Genomic DNA, 20,301 nt, shown 5'->3' with positions numbered 1-20,301 from the left:
CCCCACACACACACACACACACACGCCACAGTCTGCTGCCTCAGGCACAGAATGGGATTTATCACTTGCGGCAATACACATCTGACTCCCTTAAAAACACTTGATCATTTTTTTGTCATAAGCCAACAGGCTCAAAGGTTTGCACCACTGCACCTCATAGTAAACAAGGTCAGCTCTGTGCCAGACTGCACAAGACGAGAAATTACACCCTACTTCTTTCCACCAGAAAGGCTTACAGTCGTGCAGCTAGACACCTCAGGTGTTGCCGAGTCCTCCTTCTGAGCTGCTTAATGTTTACTGGAGCACCGGGCCAGGCGACGATCACATTTGACCCACATTTTTGCCACCTCGTAAATGTTCACCATTACTGTCAACACTGCTGGGCCATAGGTCCTTATTCAGTGACCAGAGAGTGTACAGCACTGGACACCCCTCTGATGAGCAAGGCATTGTCATTTGTCATTAATGATGGAGAAATCTGTTGTTTGTTCATTTTCCCCAGTCAAGGAGTGCACGAATTACACTTCCTTTGGTTGTGTGCAAACAGTTTTAACTTGGTCAGTGTTAGAGATGTTGTCCACTCCAGTCAACACCCAGTTTCAGCATCAGCCATTTTCTGCTCACTGTGACTCACCGTTACAAGTTTTCACTTTACAACAAACCCAAGCACGACACCCACCTGAGCAGCCAGCAGCGCTGGATGTGGCAGACCTACAGAAACATCTGACATGCTCAACTTTATATTTCAAGTTGTCCAAAGTTGTTGCCACTGAAAGGAAGTTCATCAGAAATCCTTAGCAGTTAAAGCGTCATCAGTGAGCCAGCATTAAAGTTTAAACAATAAATGGGACAGAATCAACTCAATGACTCACAGGTTTCATTGTGAGGACTCAGGCAGCCACGTCTGAAGTTTACAGATCAGGCAGGTAGACAAGTGTGTTGAGGCAGGCAAGTGTGTGTTGGGCGCAGGCAGACAAGTGTGTGTTGAGGCAGGCAGACAAGTGTGGGTGTTGAGGCAGGCAGACAAGTGTGTGTTGAGGCAGGCAGACAAGTGTGGGTGTTGAGGCAGGCAGACAAGTGTGTGTTGGGCGCAGGCAGACAAGTGTGTGTTGGGCGCAGGCAGACAAGTGTGGGTGTTGAGGCAGGCAGACAAGTGTGGGGGTGTTGAGGCAGGCAGACAAGTGTGGGGGTGTTGAGGCAGGCAGACAAGTGTGTGTTGAGGCAGGCAGACAAGTGTGTGTTGAGGCAGGCAGACAAGTGTGGGTGTTGAGGCAGGTAGACAAGTGTGGGTGTTGAGGCAGGTAGACAAATGTGTGTTGAGGCAGGAAGACAAGTGTGTGTTGAGGCAGGCAGACAAGTGTGGGTGTTGAGGCAGGCAGACAAGTGTGTGTTGAGGCAGGAGGACAAGTGTGGGGGTGTTGAGGCAGGAGGACAAGTGTGTGTTGAGGCAGGCAGACAAGTGTGGGTGTTGAGGCAGGCAGACAAGTGTGGGTGTTGAGGCAGGCAGACAAGTGTGTGTTGAGGCAGGAGGACAAGTGTGGGGGTGTTGAGGCAGGAGGACAAGTGTGTGTTGAGGCAGGCAGACAAGTGTGTGTTGAGGCAGGCAGACAAGTGTGGGTGTTGAGGCAGGCAGACAAGTGTGTGTTGAGGCAGGCAGACAAGTGTGTGTTGAGGCAGGCAGACAAGTGTGGGTGTTGAGGCAGGCAGACAAGTGTGTGTTGAGGCAGGCAGACAAGTGTGTGTTGGGCGCAGGCAGACAAGTGTGTGTTGAGGCAGGAGGACAAGTGTGGGGGTGTTGAGGCAGGCAGACAAGTGTGTGTTGAGGCAGGCAGACAAGTGTGGGTGTTGAGGCAGGCAGACAAGTGTGTGTTGAGGCAGGCAGACAAGTGTGGGTGTTGAGGCAGGCAGACAAGTGTGTGTTGGGCGCAGGCAGACAAGTGTGTGTTGGGCGCAGGCAGACAAGTGTGGGTGTTGAGGCAGGCAGACAAGTGTGGGGGTGTTGAGGCAGGCAGACAAGTGTGGGGGTGTTGAGGCAGGCAGACAAGTGTGTGTTGAGGCAGGCAGACAAGTGTGTGTTGAGGCAGGCAGACAAGTGTGGGTGTTGAGGCAGGTAGACAAGTGTGGGTGTTGAGGCAGGTAGACAAATGTGTGTTGAGGCAGGAAGACAAGTGTGTGTTGAGGCAGGCAGACAAGTGTGGGTGTTGAGGCAGGCAGACAAGTGTGTGTTGAGGCAGGAGGACAAGTGTGGGGGTGTTGAGGCAGGAGGACAAGTGTGTGTTGAGGCAGGCAGACAAGTGTGGGTGTTGAGGCAGGCAGACAAGTGTGGGTGTTGAGGCAGGCAGACAAGTGTGTGTTGAGGCAGGAGGACAAGTGTGGGGGTGTTGAGGCAGGAGGACAAGTGTGTGTTGAGGCAGGCAGACAAGTGTGTGTTGAGGCAGGCAGACAAGTGTGGGTGTTGAGGCAGGCAGACAAGTGTGTGTTGAGGCAGGCAGACAAGTGTGTGTTGAGGCAGGCAGACAAGTGTGGGTGTTGAGGCAGGCAGACAAGTGTGTGTTGAGGCAGGCAGACAAGTGTGTGTTGGGCGCAGGCAGACAAGTGTGTGTTGAGGCAGGAGGACAAGTGTGGGGGTGTTGAGGCAGGCAGACAAGTGTGTGTTGAGGCAGGCAGACAAGTGTGGGTGTTGAGGCAGGCAGACAAGTGTGTGTTGAGGCAGGCAGACAAGTGTGTGTTGAGGCAGGAGGACAAGTGTGGGGGTGTTGAGGCAGGCAGACAAGTGTGTGTTGAGGCAGGCAGACAAGTGTGGGTGTTGAGGCAGGTAGACAAGTGTGTGTTGAGGCAGGAAGACAAGTGTGTGTTGAGGCAGGCAGACAAGTGTGTGTTGAGGCAGGCAGACAAGTGTGGGTGTTGAGGCAGGCAGACAAGTGTGAGTTGAGGCAGGTAGACAAGTGTGGGTGTTGAGGCAGGCAGACAAGTGTGTGTGTGTTGAGGCAGGCAGACAAGTGTGTGTTGAGGCAGGTAGACAAGTGTGGGTGTTGAAGCAGGCAGACAAGTGTGGGGGTGTTGAGGCAGGCAGACAAGTGTGGGTGTTGAGGCAGGTAGACAAGTGTGTGTTGAAGCAGGCAGACAAGTGTGTGTTGAAGCAGGAAGACAAGTGTGTGTTGAGGCAGGAAGACAAGTGTGTGTTGAGGCAGGCAGACAAGTGTGTGTTGAAGCAGGCAGACAAGTGTGTGTTGAAGCAGGCAGACAAGTGTGTGTTGAGGCAGGCAGACAAGTGTGTGTTGAGGCAGGCAGACAATTGTGTGTTGAGGCAGGCAGACAAGTGTGTGTTGAAGCAGGCAGACAAGTGTGTGTTGAGGCAGGCAGACAAGTGTGTGTTGAGGCAGGCAGACAATTGTGTGTTGAGGCAGGCAGACAAGTGTGTGTTGAGGCAGGCAGACAAGTGTGTGTTGAGGCAGGCAGACAAGTGTGGGGGTGTGGAGGCAGGCAGACAAGTGTGTGTTGAGGCAGGCAGACAATTGTGTGTTGAGGCAGGCAGACAAGTGTGTGTTGAGGCAGGCAGACAAGTGTGTGTTGAGGCAGGCAGACAAGTGTGGGGGTGTGGAGGCAGGCAGACAAGTGTGGGTGTTGAGGCAGGTAGACAAGTGTGTGTTGAAGCAGGCAGACAAGTGTGTGTTGAAGCAGGCAGACAAGTGTGTGTTGAGGCAGGAAGACAAGTGTGTGTGTGTTGAGGCAGAAAGTCAAGTGTGTGTGTGTTGAGGCAGGCAGACAAGTGTGTGTGTGTGTGTTGAGGCCTATAACCTATACACACGAGCTCCCGTGGAAACACTGCAGCATCCTCGTGCTGAACTCGACGTGTTTTCCAGTGAAGTCAAACGAGATTCGGCGTCCGTCCCCAGGCCGGCGAGGCCTCCACGCCACGGCGGTGACTTGTGGCCAGGCAGCCTGCGCAGGAAGGGGGCTGGCGGACCTGTTAGCAAGCCTCCGTTTGGGCAGGGCCCCGCATGCAACTTTGTCACTACTTTGGAGACCCAAAAGATTAAAAAGAAAAAGAAAAAAAAGAACAAGAATCGCATGTTGTTGATGATGATGATGATGATGATGATGACATCCATCAACCGATGCAAACCAAAATGTGGACCCCCCCGGACCCCCCCCAACACACAAGTGGCGAATGTGCCGCTGAGGAACAACAAAAGAGCAGACCTGTTGGACAGAGGTCCAGCCTACACACAGCTGTCCCTGCCCGAGACGAGGCACGGGGGGACACGGGGGGACCACGGGGGGACACGGGGGAACAAAGAGCAGCAGAAACCAGGGGAACCACCACCAGTTTGGGGAGGGGTGAGGGGTGTTGATTGTTTTGATGTACACCTACCAAGACGACCGCAAATCTCTCCTCCAGTTCGGCTGGCTCCGGCATGGGCAGCTTCAGGGGCATGCTGTGCGCCCGGAGGTCGGGGTGCTGGTCCATACTGCCCGCGTTCCCCATGGCCCCGCTGGTCCCGCAGCGCCCGGGGGAAACTCTGCTGCTGCCCCCTAACACCGAAACACGAAGCGCGGCGGCAGAACAGGAAACCCCTCCTCGCGTGTCGTCGGCTCGCTCAGCAAGCGGGTCCCCGTCCCGTCTCTAGCCGCTCCGGACCGCGTCAGCACGGAGCACATGTGAGGCGGCGCCACGGGTCCCGAGCAGCGGCGCCTCGTCGAGCATGTCCACCGCTCGGAAACTTGATGCAGCGCAAAGAAGAAGAAGAAGAAGAAGAAGAAAAAGAAAAAGAAGAAGAAGAAAACACACACGCGCGCACACGCACGCCGTGCAGGCAACCCAAACTCGTGCTGGTTCCGGGGGTCCTGCTGGTTCCGGGGGTCCTGCTGCTATCCGCGTCTTGCACAATTTCGGCTCCACTCCCAGTTCGTAGTGATGACGAGGTGCATGATTCAAGTTCTCCACCTCCACCTCCAGCAGCGGAGGCTGGTTACTCCCGCAGCGCTGACCAGCTAGTTAGAGGAGCGGCTCCGCACACTCCTCTCGCAGCCTCCTCTCTCTCTCTCTCTCTCTCTCTCTCTCTCCCCCACCGACGAGCCTCCTACTGGGGCGTGCCGAGAGCCGTGGCTACAGGAGGCGCTGCCATGTGATGCGCCGCGTGTTGCATTGTGGTACTTCGAGTCCATGGGAGGAAGAATAAGGCGAGCCGTCCGTCAGCGCGAGGCAAAAACCCCCGAGGGCACGTGACACGCTACAGCGCCTCGCTCTGCAAGTGCCAAGGCCAAGTCAACAACAACAAGTACAACAACAACAACAAACAAACAAACAGACGCACTTTGCGCAACAACTATGTGGAGATGAACTTGGTTCACTGACAAGCAGCTGTTGTTCTTTTTAACTTCCCACATCTTCGTCATGTTGGGCCGAGCCCACCAGGGTGGAGCCCTGTTGGGCCGAGCCCACCAGGGTGGAGCCCTGCTCACAAGTCCATTACTCACCCTGAGCATGACGTCAGCAAGCGCCACACTGGAGCGCATCCAGCGGTTCTGCAGATGCTCCGCAGGACCCACTCGACCCCAGAGCGCATGTCCAGCCAGAGGTCATCCTCACACACACAGCCGACCAGGGATTCACAGTGCCGCTGACACAGTCATGGGTGTCGGTGGGAGGGGGTTGTTAAAGCTAGCCCCCAAAATGAAGCTCCAAAAACTCCAACCAACATGTGTGTGGAGTGGCACCAGCAGCAGTAGTCGGCTCGGCTCGGCTCGGCTCGGCTCGGCTCGGCTCGGCTCGGCTCAGCTCGGGGCCCAACTGTTCACTTGCACATGATGTCCTGAAGACTGACATGTCCTTTATGTGAGGATCCTTCCACTAAGCTGCGAGTGTTTGTGTACTTTAGGGTACAGTTGTGTACCCGTAGCCATGCTGGGTCAAAGGCCGGCTGCCTAATTTATCCGACGCTGGAAATACAAAGGTCGACTTTTTCAAAAAGAAGACCCGTCCCTTTTAACTAGGCTGTCTATAGCCCTGTGGTCTGGTGCTGGGCAACTACATACTGCCTGGTGTTCAGACACCCCTCATCCGCACACACACACACACACACACACACACACACACACACACACACACACACACACACACCCCACATGTCTCGTGTCAGCCCCCTGTTTGAACATCCTTACTTGCCTTATCTGCAATACTGACATGCAAGTCTGTTCTGTTACACTCCCGGATTTTACACCTGTTTTAAATCCGATTTTAATGAGTTAATTTCCTTTTGTTCACTCAAACAAGTATAAACAAGACAATGTTTACCCGTTAAAAGATTAGCTTTTTTTCGATAAGGTTAATGTTATCTAGCAGCAGCAGCAGCAGCAGCAGCAGCAGCAGCCCGTGGGCCGGCTCAGAGAAATGGCAGGGCGTCTTGGAAGGAGGGCCACCTGTTCTGAGCAGGAGAACCATGGCAGAGTGTTGACGTCTCTCACGTCAACGGAAACTACCAAGCCTCCCTTTGTAGAGCGGAAGCAGCCATCCCCCCCTTCCCCTGTCAGTGGCGGGGTATAGGCCACAGGAAGCACCCCGCCGGTCCGGATAATCCACCTATCACCTCTTCTTATAGTCAGTCATGGCCGACATTAGCAAACATGTGAGGCAGCACAACAATGGGTGCACATACGACTGTCCGTTAGCGGTAGAGGAGAACAACTGGGTCCGTAGACCGGCTCGGAGCCACCCTGACCCAGCTGTTGATGACGACACGCCGCAGAAAGAGAAGGGAGCATGGGCATGCTGCTGAAACAGGGGTGAGATGATGGTGACGTCATGACTGTGTGGCTCAGTGGGTGTGCCTCTGAAGCTGATTTGTAATAGAGTGAAGGCAGGACCGGCCCAATCCATAAGCAAACTAAGCCGCTGCTTAGGGTCCCGCAGCCACGTGCAGTCACATGAGAAACAAAGTGGTACTGGGAAACCAGGGGGATCAAATTCTGTTTAGGGCCCCAAAGGGGCTTGGGCTGGGCTTGCAGGGTGGGGTTTGAGGTGGGAGAAGTGCACAAGGTCCTTTGCAAGGTTAACACTCAAGACTCAAAAGAGTACACAAAGGACCAGAATCTGCACATTTTTCAACTCGGCAACCAAGTTGTGCTTTAATGGGGAAGAATTCAAGGAGACATAACACGGTCGGTCAAGTGTCGTCATCAAAACAGACCTTGGAAGGTTTGTGTTGTTGCTTTGGAGACTGGTGCGAGTGACTGAGTGTAACTCAGGCTGGGACACCCCACAGCTGTGCTGGGGGAGAGGCTTCACGTTGCTCCATGAGGAGATATAAAATGCAAAGCAGATGCCAAAATAAAAAAACGGCACAATCAAACCTCTGTGCAAGGAGCCACATAGGGATGCTGTTTTACAGATGTTGCTAAATTTATCTGCCAGGCAGCCAAAAGCACTGTTCTCGAACGAGGGGGCCAACAGAGGAATCAGTGTTTTTGGCTTGCCAGGCCACAGTGGGGCGAGAAATTCATTTTCAGTTTTGTGCTTTGCTTTCAGTGCCTCAACTCCTTTGGAGGAATTTGAGACACATGGACATCGAGGCCTAAAACTCACAAGTCGTAGGTGCATCAAACACCGAGGGAGGAAGGAGCATGTCTTCAAAGAGCCATGTTGCCCTCTAGCGGACAATCATTGTATTGCTCACAGAAGAGTCAAGACTGCGTCGCAAGCACAACCCTGTTGCTGTTCCTCCTCGTGTAGTCTCTCAGGGGAATATCTATTGCCCCTCGAACATCCATCCATTATCTTCACCTCTTCCCCTGCTCTCAGGGAGGCTGGAGCCCATCCCCGCAGCCACTGGGCGGCAGGCGGGGAGACACCCTGGACAGGGCAGCCAGGCCATCACAGGGTCCACACACACACACACACACACACACACACACACACACACACACACCCCTAGGGACCGTTTAGTGCGGCTGAGTCACCTGACCTACATGTGTTTCCTCCGGAGGAAACCCACACAGACACGGGGAGGACATGCAGACTCCACACAGAGGACGACCCGGGACGACCCCCAAGGTTGATCTATCCTGGGGCTCGAACCCAGGACCTTCTTGCTGTGAAGCCACTGCACCACCCACTGCGCCACCCCTCTGTGAATCTCTTGACAAATGTGGGTTGCAGTGGCCCTACACTGCTGAACCGCTGGCCCAAAGCCCGGATCCAGAAAACTCTGCTGTACTACAGTAAACCCGAGCTAACTGACAGAGTAAAGGAGTGACCATTCCCAACCTCAAAACCCGCAGCAGGCCATTTATTGACAGCATGTATGTTTGAAGGCAAAACATGAATACTGCAAGAAATGTGCATCGCCCAGGTAACATACAAGATCACGTGGCCGAGTCCCAAATTATATTGACGGTGAACAGTATGTGGACAACAAATGACGTACAAATCCAAGATATGCGGGACATTTGTCTGCCAAACTCACTTTCCCTAATCCGCCACATCGTTACTTCAGCGACCAAGGTGGCCATTACCATGTTCATGTTTCACCCGACAGCTTTCAGCTTTCACCCGACCGCAGGTCGGGTGAAAGCTGGCCAACAACCTGAGTGTATCAATGGACGACAACGTTTTAAACCATTTGTTTAAATAGCCAATACACCGAGACCCTGGGAGCGGGATAAGCCGTTTGGGGAGGGAGGGAATGAATGAATGAATGAATGAATACAGCAGTTACTGAATACTTATGACTGTATGAAAAACTCATTTAAGTATCAAAAACTAATCACTTGAGATAAGCTCATGATTGTTTATGGACTGGACAAGGCAGTACCCCTTTTATTCTATAAATGGTGACATTGTGGGCAAAAGGCAGAGATCAAACTTAACAGAATTACTCCCCTATGTGGACACACACACAGAGACACACAGAGACACACACACACAAAACAAGGCTGCCTCCTTCTGACAGTCTTTATTTACCAAACCATTTTACTCCTAACACTGTTCCATCAGCAATTTTGGTCCATAAAACATCATGATTCTTTATTGTTCAAGCCAATCAGCAATGGGTGTGACACTGTTGAGGTAAAGCATCCATACACATCTCTCTGAGCAGGTTGTTCTGTCAAACAACAGCATGGACAAAGCAAACGTTTTTGTGCTTAAAAAAACAGCTTAAATTGAGTTACATGATAAGAAATCTGTAAGCTGTGAAGTCTCGCCGCTATGGACTGGAGAGGTTGGTTCAACTTACATATGCAAGCGTGTCTTATCTACCACGACTCAACAGTTGTCCATCTTCGATTTGAATGCTTAGCTGCAAGACCGTTTAAAAAAGTGGATGGTGGCATCTTTTAATAATGAAATGCAGGAGGCCATCTTTCTCAAATCATCATGAACACCATGCAAACCATAGGCAGCCTGAGATCTACCTTTGAAAATAACACTATACTCTCCATGAGTGAATAGATAAAAGCATTTATGTGTAAAAAAACAAACTTCCATCTCAAAGTTAGGATGTGGCCCCACCGAAATAACCCCACCTTCTTTAATGGATTTGTAGAACTTGGGAGTTTGGGCAAGAAGATTGAGAAAAATAAAAATAATAATAATAAAAAAAGAACAATTACATAATGATATAATGTGGACGCTTGTCCAAGTGTAGAGTCCTCTGTGAGGTGTGTCCAATTTCCATTTAAGAAGAGGCCCCTCCTGTCTGTTGTTGGAATACATCAATAGTGTCTTCATCCTCCATTTCCAGCTGTAAAAACAAAAATATATGATCAATAAATCTGAGAATCCATCGGCAGTTCAGTACTCAGTCAGAGCAATGACCCCAACCTACAACACAACATTATGTCAGGTGATTCTCCTTAAGTCCTCAGGGGAGGAACTCACATGCAAGTTAAAACCATTGATAACTGGGCATCATGATGAGATTTTTATTTTCTTTACCAATATTATTACCAATTAATATTAATAACAAATAATGATATAATAGATAAAAACTTTTCCATGACTGCCAAATTCACATCAACTATTTAAAGCCAAGATTGTCCAGTCAGCAATTGTGGAGGCAGGGTCAATTTCCATGAATCGAAATGTCTCTAGTGAAAATATAAACACATAATTCCACACACACACACACACACCTAAATATATATATATATATATATATATAAATAAATAGAGAGGATTTTTATTTCTCTGAATAACCCAACACACACACACACGATTTATATGTTCCTGCCATAACCTGAGAGATAGTGGGCGTTGCACCCATTGCTATTGTTTGATATCATAATCATTGTTGCCGTTATTATAATCATTGTGTTGTGTGGTTGTTTTACATGCTTTAGCAATATGTACACAACGTATGTTTTGTACATACTGTCATGCCAATAAAGCACATATTGAATTGAAAATGAGAAAATTAACAGTAACTAGTGCTCCCTTTCTTCTGTCAATGTAAAGAATGAATCCCGCCGAGGAAGACTGCAGATGGGAACAATCTGAATTTTTGTTTAAGAGCAACTTTAGTTCAACATGCTCACGAAGGCCACAACTGTGGGACAGAAAACAGTAAGTCAAATGAATGGAGCCATGAGAGACAACTTGTTCCATTCTTTGCTGTACATCTGTATAAGCACATGACTTCCTCAGTTTAATTGATGTGCATTATTTTAATGCATTGCAGTCAGTGCAATTACAGATAGGAAACTGGGGTTTTAACAGTGGGAAATCTGTTTTCAGGGTTTTATAGCATTAACATAAATGTGAAACCAATGTGTTTGATTCCAAACGTGACCTGTGTGCTCAACTGTTTTACTTCTCCAAAAGTTCCCTGCAGGTTATTCAGAGAAATAAAAAGTAAAAATATCAATATTTTATGGCCATTTGAAGAGAAAGGAGCAGCAGGGAGCTTAGAGACTAAACTGGGATGAAAAAAATAAAATATAATATGAGTGACTACCAAGACAAAGGAGCAGTGATTTATCATTACCAGCGAGTACATAAATTCATAGAGCTTCAATCAAGACCAGTCAGGGCAGACGGGGAAACCCCCCTTTATACTATATTACCTATGTACAATATTACCGAGTTTCAACCAAAGCCAAACATATAAATTCCGTGTGAGCTGGAAACACAGCTGGGAGCAAGAACATTTGGGGTCTATTTGAAAAATATTAATACTTCAACACTGTAAACGAGCATGAATTTGGTGGTATATACAGCACATTAATTTACATAACTGCAGTGTTATTCCAGAGTGTAATATCCTCGTAAAGACAACACAGACGTTTTGATAAATATGAACACTGTTGGTACCAAGGAAAACCACATTCACATGTTATCAACAAGGCATCCAGTATTCAACCCTTTAGTCATCTTTTGCATGTAGCCAGCACAGTTTAACAGTGCAGGTGTCTTAATATCTGATAATCCTAATATCCATTAATCGTACAAGACTTTTACAAGCTGATGTTGGCAGAGGTCAAAATGAATAAAAACACCACCTCCTCCTCCTCCTCTCTACCTTACTAGAAGACAGAGGTTCTCTTGAGTCCACCAACCTGTGCAGGCGTGTCTGTTTCATTGATTGGCTGTCCGTCAAACCTAAACCTTATCTGGCGAATTGACAAACCCTGGAAAAGACAACAGAAACACAATGACAGTGTGATGCCAGTCCACACACTAGCTGGCGTGGCCGGTTCAGGAGTGAGCCTACACACCAGCGCGGTATCGCTAACATGCATGGTCGGTGCTCGCGTTTCAGCGCTAGTCTAGCGGGAGGCGAGTGGCGAGTAGGAGCCGAACCCCGGGCTCCCTGCCGGGGATCACGTACCTGTCTTTCGCAGTACGCCTTCATTAGCTTGCTGAGCGGAGTGTGCCTTTTGATTTTGAACTGTACCACCGACCCATCCTGCCCAGCTACTTTCAGGTTGATGTGGTCGTTCTCCGTCTTCACGCCTTCCTGCAACACAGAGACAAGCCCCACAACCGTCAGCCACACATATCCGAGCACCGGCCGGCCGGCCAGCCCGCAAGCCGGCCGGCCGGTGCTCGGCACCGGCACCAGCAGAACCAGCAGCCACCTCCTCGCTAGCCCCGCGCCGCCCGCTCCGTGTCTCGGCCCCTGCTAGCCGAGCCGAGCCGACCGGAGCCGAGCGGAGGCAGTGCGCGGCTGAACTGGCGCAGAAAGCCACAATGGCGCAAACAAAAAGAAGGCACATCATTCATCTTCCCGGACATTTAACTGCAGCCGAGGGGCCGCCTGAGAGCGGCTGCAGCCCGATAACGGGCGGGGGGTAACCGGCGGTCTTTGGAGTCCGTAAGGACGGGGGGAATATGAGCAAGAGACCCAGAGAGCCGCAGTTTGGTCTACCTTTGTTTTCGTCGGTCTGCCCGCTCAAATGCGGCGTCTGGAGCCTGGCGGCTAGGCTACCTTAGCTAACAAGCTAGCGCTAACTTACAAGCGGCCCGTCGACATCCCAGGCAGCGGGCCGGGCCGGGCCAGGCCGGGTCGGGCCGGGCCGGGCCGGGGCCGGGGCCGCTTATCGCTTCGGGCAGAAAGTTACCGACCTTTGGCTTTTCTTCGGACATGGCGCCGGTGTGGAGGACTTTGCGGGAGCTGCGAGACGGGGAGCTGGCCGGGCCGCTGGCAGAGTGGTAGCAGCGGGCTTTCAGCGCCTCGCTCTTATCCTCTTTGAGTCCGGCAGGAGCGCGCATACTTTCATGCGTCATTGGCTCACAGCGGTCACGTGCCCGCCTTTCTTTCACGACCGCGGACACGTGGACGCGCTCGCTCGTTGGCGCATCCCCATTGAGGTTCCGCGAGCAGCGCGTCCTTCTCCCACAATTAGCGCGGCTTGGCTTTAACGTGTCTGCCGCGGCCCCAGCAGCAAGGCACTAGTCACCTGCAGCAAGGCACTAGTCACCTGCAGCAAGGCACTAGTCACCTGCAGCACGGCACTAGTCACCTGCAGCACGGCACTAGTCACCTGCAGCACGGCACTAGTCACCTGCCGCAAGGCACTAGTACCTGCAGCACGGCACTAGTCACCTGCAGCAAGGCACTAGTCACCTGCAGCACGGCACTAGTCACCTGCAGCACGGCACTAGTCACCTGCAGCAAGGCACTAGTCACCTGCAGCACGGCACTAGTCACCTGCAGCACGGCACTAGTCACCTGCAGCACGGCACTAGTCACCTGCAGCACGGCACTAGTCACCTGCAGCAAGGCACTAGTCACCTGCAGCAAGGCACTAGTCACCTGCAGCACGGCACTAGTCACCTGCAGCACGGCACTAGTCACCTGCAGCAAGGCACTAGTCACCTGCAGCAAGGCACTAGTCACCTGCAGCACGGCACTAGTCACCTGCAGCACGGCACTCACCTGCAGCACGGCACTAGTCACCTGCAGCACGGCACTAGTCACCTGCAGCACGGCACTAGTCACCTGCAGCAAGGCACTAGTCACCTGCAGCACGGCACTAGTCACCTGCAGCACGGCACTAGTCACCTGCAGCACGGCACTAGTCACCTGCAGCACGGCACTAGTCACCTGCCGCGGCTTGTGGGAAGCACGTCAGGTGGAAGCGCAGGGAGAGACCGCACAGCCCAGATTTGGCCCCCGGTTCGGGGGCGGGAAACGTGTCCCCTCAGTGCTTGTTACACTCAGAGTCTTGTGGAAACTAGTCTGCTAAATGTGCCGAATTACCAGATGTAAACAGTGTGACCGGTTATTTTCTTGCCCGGTGCGGGATTCGATACGGGTGTACCGCGCCACAAGGCCACGTCACTAACCGCTCGGCTAATGGGTCAGACCCGTTCTTATTAGTAGTTTACACTAGTTTCTGACACGGTGACAGCATCAAGCAGAGATATCTTTCTGCAACATGGCGCCAGTATCACCCCATTACCCTGAGACTATGGCTGAACCAGGCTGGACCAGGCTGGACCAGGCTGGACCAGGGTGAACCGGGGTGGACCAGGCTGGACCAGGGTGAACCAGGGTGGACCAGGCTGGACCAGGGTTAACCAGGGTGGACCAGACTGGACCAGGCTGAACCAGGCTGGACCAGGTCACCTGGACACAGAATCACAGGTACGTCTCGTCAGACGGGCAGAAGCGCGCTGTGCGCTGCTAGGCGAGCCGTGCCGTGCCGTGCCATGCTGCCTGTCCGGTCGGGCGGAGACATCTTTGACCTCTTCACAACTCAAATGTCAGACCAGGGCTTGGGCTTTTAGTTGTGAATGTTATACAACAATAATCTGTCTCTAGTTTTGATTCACTTTTTGGCCCTGTGATGGCCCAGCGGCCTGCCCAGCTTGTCGCCCTGCCTGCCGCCCCGTGACTGCTGGGATAGGCTCCAGCGTCCCCGCGCCCCTGACAGCAGGATAAGCACTTTGGGAAATGGATGGATGGATGGATGGATGGATGGATGGATGGATGGATGGATGGATGGATGGAAGTACATTTCCTCACTCAGCTAAGTGACCTCTTCAGTCTAAGCGGACTGCAGGTATCCCCACCCTTATAAACAACACAGTACAATACAGCTGCCTAATGACCGAAACATCCAGTTTCATATGCAAATATGGGTGTGACCACTAACTACAGTTTCAAAGGCCACGTGCGCTATTCGCAGAGGATTAGGGATTGCTGCCATCGCGGCATTGTAAGATGGTAACAGATGCATAATGACCGAAACCAACGACCAGTTTCATGTGCAGATATGGGTGTGACCATTAACTATGGCAATGGCCATAGATGTTTCAATGGCCTTGTGTACTGTTCACTGAGGGTTGGGGAATAGTTGCAATCACAGCATTGTAAGATGGTGACAGATGTACTCTTGGCCCCCACCCTCCCCCCCACCCCACCCTCGGTTCAGGGATGGTCGTTCCTTCTTCACATAGATTCAATTCAATTCAATTCATTGTCATTAAAAACAATGTGCAGGCACATGTTAAAAATGAAATGAGGGCTGTGGCTTCACCAACCAGTGCAAGACAGACACAGATAAACACAGCAAACACAATATAAGATATACACACATGACGACCAGAAGCTAAAATAAGTTAAAAGAGAGCTGGAGTACAACATGTTTAAAAATATCTACAGACATTCAGTGGGTAGCCAGGTTCAGGTGGGCAACAGCTTGTGGAAAGAAGCTGTTTTTGAGCCTGGTAGTGCGGGCTCTGAGGCTCCTGTAGCACCTCCCAGAGTGCAGGGGGGAGAACAGTCCATGGTTGGGGTGGGTGGGATCTCTGCTGATGCTCAGACCCCTTCGAAGGCGGCGTTTGTGATAAATGTCTTTTATGGCTGGGAGCTGGGTACCGGTGATATGCTGGGCCGCCTTGACGACCCGCTGCAGAGCTTTCTGGTCTACTGAGGTACAGTTGCCGTACCACACTGAGATGCAGATGGTCAGGATGCTCTCTATGGTGCAGTGGTAGAAGTTGGTGAGAATTTTGGGGGGTAGACGGGCGCTCCTCAGCCTCCTCAGGAAATGCAGGTGTTGTTGGGCCTTTTTCACAAGGGCCTGGGTGTTTAATGTCCACGAAAGGTCCTTGCTGATGTGGACTCCAAGGAATTTAAAGCTGGAAACACGCTCCACTTCCACCCCATTGATGTGTATGGGGGAGTGGCTGCAGCTTCTAGACCTCCTGAAGTCCACAATCAGCTCCTTTGTCTTCTGCACATTAAGGACAAGATTGTTGGTAGTACACCATGATGTGAGGTGCTCAATCTCGTCCCTGTAGGCCATCTCGTCATTGTTGGTGATACGGCCAATGACTGTGGTGTCATCTGCAAACTTAACTATAACATTTGAAGGGTGAGTTGGCAGGCAGTCGTGGGTAAAGAGGAAGAAAAGGAGGGGGCTCAGAACACAGCCTTGAGGGGCACCTGTGCTGAGGGTCAGGGTGGAGGAGGTGTGGTCACCTGACCTAACAGACTGAGGTCTGTTGGTCAGGAAGTCCAGGATCCAGTTACAGAGGGAGGGGTTGAGGCCGAGGGAGAGGAGTTTGGTGGTTAGTTTGGCGGGGATGATAGTGTTGAAGGCAGAGCTGTAATCTATAAACAGATGGCCTCTTTGACTCCCCGTTCAAACCAGCCTTCCTCCCTATCAAGGATGTGCACATCCTCACCCCTGAAAGAGGGGCCACTGGCCTGTACATGGGTGCAGACTGTGGAGTCCTGGCCTGATGTGTTAGCTCTCCTGTGTTGTGTCATCCTCTTGGCCAGCGTCTGTTTGGTTTCCCCAATGTACAATGCTTCACAACCTGTACTGGATGGCGGGTTGGTTTTCTGTCTCAATGAATTTACCAACCACTCTTCTGCCGACGAGATTATCAAGTATAGCTTATGACGAATTGATGACTTAATTGATTATGGCTAATGACTATTGCAAACTGTTCTCTTCTCTAACATGTCTTCTCTCTCTCTCTGAACGATGTCTTCTCCTTTCTCTTTCTCTGTGTGTGAATGGTGTGATGAGAGTCTCTCTTGCATGCATGTGCAGTCGGTTCTCCTCCCAGGTCTCCGTGGTGATGGTGGCCGCCATTTGGATGCTGCCTGCCCTTCCTCTCCTCACCTAAGTTTTTCTTATTACATGATGATGCTGGTCACGTGGCTTGGTTCCTGGACTGCTCCGTTGGCATGTGGACATTGCTTGGCATTCTGTGCATCATGTTCTTCATAAATGTTATGTCCATTATAATTCTGTTATCCTCTTTCAGTGTTGTATTATGTAAATTGCGTGAACACAACATCCATTGCACGCTGTCCGTCTTGGGAGAGAGATCCTCCTCTGTTGCTCTCCCTGAGGTTTCTCCTATGTTTTCTCCCTGTTAAAGGGATTTTAGGGAGTTGTTCCTCATCCGATGAGAGGGTCTAAGGACAGGATGTTGTGTTGCTGTTAAGCCCACTGGGGCACATTTGTAATTTGTGATACTGGGCTATACAAATAAAATTGATTTGATTTGATACAAGTCACGGCAATCCTCCTGGCACTTAAAGAGCAGAGTAACCAAATTGACAGATTTGCTTCAAAATATTTAATAAATGTGGGAGATGTGTTGCTGTTGACATGTTAAAATGTGTTGAACCATGAATAGAACTTGTAACAGCCATTTATTTATGTGTTTATTTTGAGTCAATTCACCTTTTGGTCAGTAGGTGGCAGTTTCTTATTGTGGGAAGTGCATTTATACAAGTGGGTTAATGAGGTCAGGTGGGGATGCTGGCACGCACCAGTGACTTATTGGAAAGCCACTTCCAATAGTCCAAAACCTGTATGCCACCTAGCATCCACACCTGACCGCATTAACCCACTTGTATAAATGCACTTCCCACAATAAGAAACGCCACCTACTGACCAAAAGGTGAACTGACTCAAAATAAACATAAATAAATGGCTGTTACAGAACTGATTTGCGGAGTTAGACCGTTTTGGGGTATTTTTCCCGTTTTCCTTTCTTGATTTTTTGGCCGGCTTCCTTGGTGACGTCGCCGTCTTCCTTTCGGTGCCACAGAATTGGCTGGGTGGTTACTGATATGTTTTCCTGGGTTATGGGTATCCCAAAACACAGATTTGAGCCCAGTTACCCGCCACTCTAACAGCTACACTGTATTGCTCTGTTTGTGACGGGGGACCCGATCCTTGGGGTGGCCCAACCTCTGGCGCAGCGTGTTTTGGGGTCTGAAAGCAGCTGAGACGCCGCGTCTCAGCTGTTCCGCCACTCCCGCCACATACGGAATCACCACTGGTTTACACTTGGACAGCTGTCTTCCTCTCTTCCATCAGCTGCTGCACTGTTTGGGCGTCTTCCTGGCTTTGCCAAATGCCCAGATAGGATGACCACACTTAACCAGGGCCTGTTTAATGTGAGGCTTCTCCCCTTCCCAGGCTGCTGTGTCGGTGGGGACGCTGTCAGCTCGGTGGTCCAGCGTCCTGATCACTCCTAGTTTGTGCTCCATGATGAGAGTCAAACCTTAAGTACTGATCAGTATGTGTTGGTTTACGGTATCAAATGTCCCCCATCACCAATTGCAATTCCACAGTCTAAGAAGACTGACCTGTCATTTTTCACATCCTCCCTGGTGAACTTGATGTGGTTTCCACCGAGTTAATGTGGTCGGTGAGATGTGGTACATCCTGAGGTTTAATTTTAACCCAGGTGTCGTCCACAAATCTGAACCAATGGCTAGCTGGTGTCCCTGGATAGGACATCACAGCCCTCTTTTCCACTTCCTCTTTATACAAGTTGGCCAGTACAGGTGAGACTGGGGAACCCATAGCACACCCATGCTAAAGCTTTAAGTTCCAACCCACTAATGTCTTTTATAAGTAATTTATCTGTGATTATAACCCAAGTCAGACATCACAGAGGGCTGAATCAGTTCATCTGGATACAACTTTTATTGACAGAAACATTTCATCACTCAGCTAAGTGACATGTGCAGTCTCAACTGACTGCAGGTATCCTCGCCTTATAAACAATACAGATGCATAACGTCTGAAACCAGCGACCAGTTTCATGTCCAAATATGGGTGTGACCATCTTGCAAATGAAACTGGTCGCTGGTTTCTGTCGTTATGCATCTGTCGCCATCTTACAGTGCCGTGACTGCAAACATTCCCCAATCCTCTGTGAATAGTACACATGGCCATTGAAACTCAAGTTAATGGAAGTGCATGGAATCGAATACTGGAAATGCTTGCCTCAAGATAGTGGAAGAAGCCGCACGAAGACATGTATTTTGCGTCTGGTCTTCAACCACCCCAAAACAGCACATATCACCCCGCTGTTCATCCAGTTGCTGCCCGCATTAAATTCCAAACCTTAATGCTCGCTTAAAAACGGCAACTAATACGGCTCCCGCCTACCTGGACGCCCTCATTCGGGTCTACAGTATAGACCTGGTCTACAGTGTAGATCAAATAGTGTCAGAGCAAATATTCAATATTATGAAATTGAATTCATTTGCTCTGAAACTATTTGATCCTCAGTGACGATAGAGTTGAATTTCCAGTGAGGGTGAGGCTCAAGGCTGACTCCAGACATTTTGCAACCATGTTTTTCAAGGTGCGATTGATTTTATTTTTCAAAGGTAGCACCGGTGCGACTTCACAATTAATGGACGTTTAGAAAAAAATATGTCTGTGAATGTTCTCCTTCATCCAGGTCGTCATGGTTCTCCAAAGGAGTTGAATCAAGTGCAACTGGACTTGATATATATCCGTGAAGACGTTTCACCTCTCATCCAAGAGGCTTCCTCATTGGAGGCTAGGCTTCTTGACTCTCCTGGGTAGAGATGAAAGGACGGCGTTGTAAGTGGGAGATAGGTGGTGTTGCAGACCTCCTCCTCTGTTGAGGGATGGTTTTTCAGTTTCACATAGATGGCTTCCTTCACCCCTCTTTCAAACCATCTATCTTCCCTGTCTAAAATGTGTACGTTGCTGTCCTGGAAGGAGTGTGTCTTCTCCTTTAGGTGTAGACAGACTGCTGAGTCTTGTCCTGAGGAGTTTGGCCTTCTGTGTTGGGCCATCCGTTTGTGTAGTGGTTGTTTGGTTTCTCCTATGTATAGGTCAGTATAATCCTCATTGCATTGTACAGCATACACCAGATTGCTTTTCCGGATGTGTGGTACACGGTCTTTGGGATGAACCAGTCTTTGTCAGAGTGTGTTGCTGGGTTTGAAGTATACCGGGATGCGGTGTTTGTTGAAAATTCTCCTGAGTTTGTCGGAGACCCCAGAAACATACGGGATGACTGTGTTATTCCTTCTGTTCCTCTTCTCCTCATCACTCACCTGGTTGGTCTGGTCTGCTACGTCCTGTGAAGAGGAAACACCGAAGGTGGTCTGACATGATGCGGAAGCGGGGCAGGCTAAGCTAACTGCTAGCCCATGCAGACCGGCAGTTCCGAAAGTCATCCTGGCTGGTGTTCGTTCTGCTGGACAGTGATTGTTTTTATTTTTTATTTTTTGCTTAGTTGGGTGTATGTCTCCTTGTAGTTCTTGGGTGTGGTTTTGTCTTTGTGTTGCTCTGCTGTGGGCTGGGGGAAATTACCTTTCGTTTCATTTCATGTGCGTGCATGAAATGAGCAAGTGTTTCTCATTCATTCATCATCAGTCGTTTCTCCGGGGTCGGGTCGCGGTGGCAGCAAGCTAAGTAGGGCACTCCAGACGACCCTTTCCTCAGCAACGCGCTCCAGCTCCTCCTAGGGGATCCCAAGGTGTTCCCAGGCCAGACTGGACATGTAGCCCCTCCAGCGAGTTCTAGGTCTATCCCGGGGCTCCTTCCAGT

At 50.5% G+C, this 20,301-nt stretch overlaps 2 protein-coding genes across 4 annotated transcripts in view; both read right to left on the bottom strand.

The window, feature by feature from the left end:
- The window catches only part of fmnl2a (formin-like 2a), an 88,938-nt gene extending 83,860 nt beyond the window's left edge, over positions 1 to 5,078 (bottom strand). For all 3 annotated transcript variants that reach the window (XM_056289098.1, XM_056289096.1, XM_056289097.1), the window contains exon 1: positions 4,376 to 5,078. In XM_056289098.1, the coding sequence (XP_056145073.1) occupies positions 4,376 to 4,489 (114 nt within the window). In that variant the 5' untranslated portion in view covers positions 4,490 to 5,078. The remainder of the gene's footprint in view (positions 1 to 4,375) is intronic.
- A 3,707-nt stretch (positions 5,079 to 8,785) lies between these two features.
- Positions 8,786 to 12,699, bottom strand: sumo3b (small ubiquitin like modifier 3b). Its single transcript, XM_056289143.1, has 4 exons — positions 12,566 to 12,699; positions 11,829 to 11,957; positions 11,557 to 11,628; positions 8,786 to 9,743 (listed from the first exon to the last, which is right to left on the bottom strand). The coding sequence occupies exons 1-4, from the start codon at positions 12,584 to 12,586 to the stop codon at positions 9,678 to 9,680; spliced, it is 288 nt and encodes a 95-aa protein (XP_056145118.1). The 5' UTR covers positions 12,587 to 12,699; the 3' UTR covers positions 8,786 to 9,677.
- Positions 12,700 to 20,301: the final 7,602 nt, after the last annotated feature.

The sequence above is a fragment of the Lampris incognitus genome, chromosome 11 (genome assembly GCF_029633865.1).
Source record: "Lampris incognitus isolate fLamInc1 chromosome 11, fLamInc1.hap2, whole genome shotgun sequence".
Lineage (NCBI taxonomy): Eukaryota > Metazoa > Chordata > Actinopteri > Lampriformes > Lampridae > Lampris > Lampris incognitus.
This window is presented reverse-complemented; position numbering and strand designations above follow the sequence as displayed.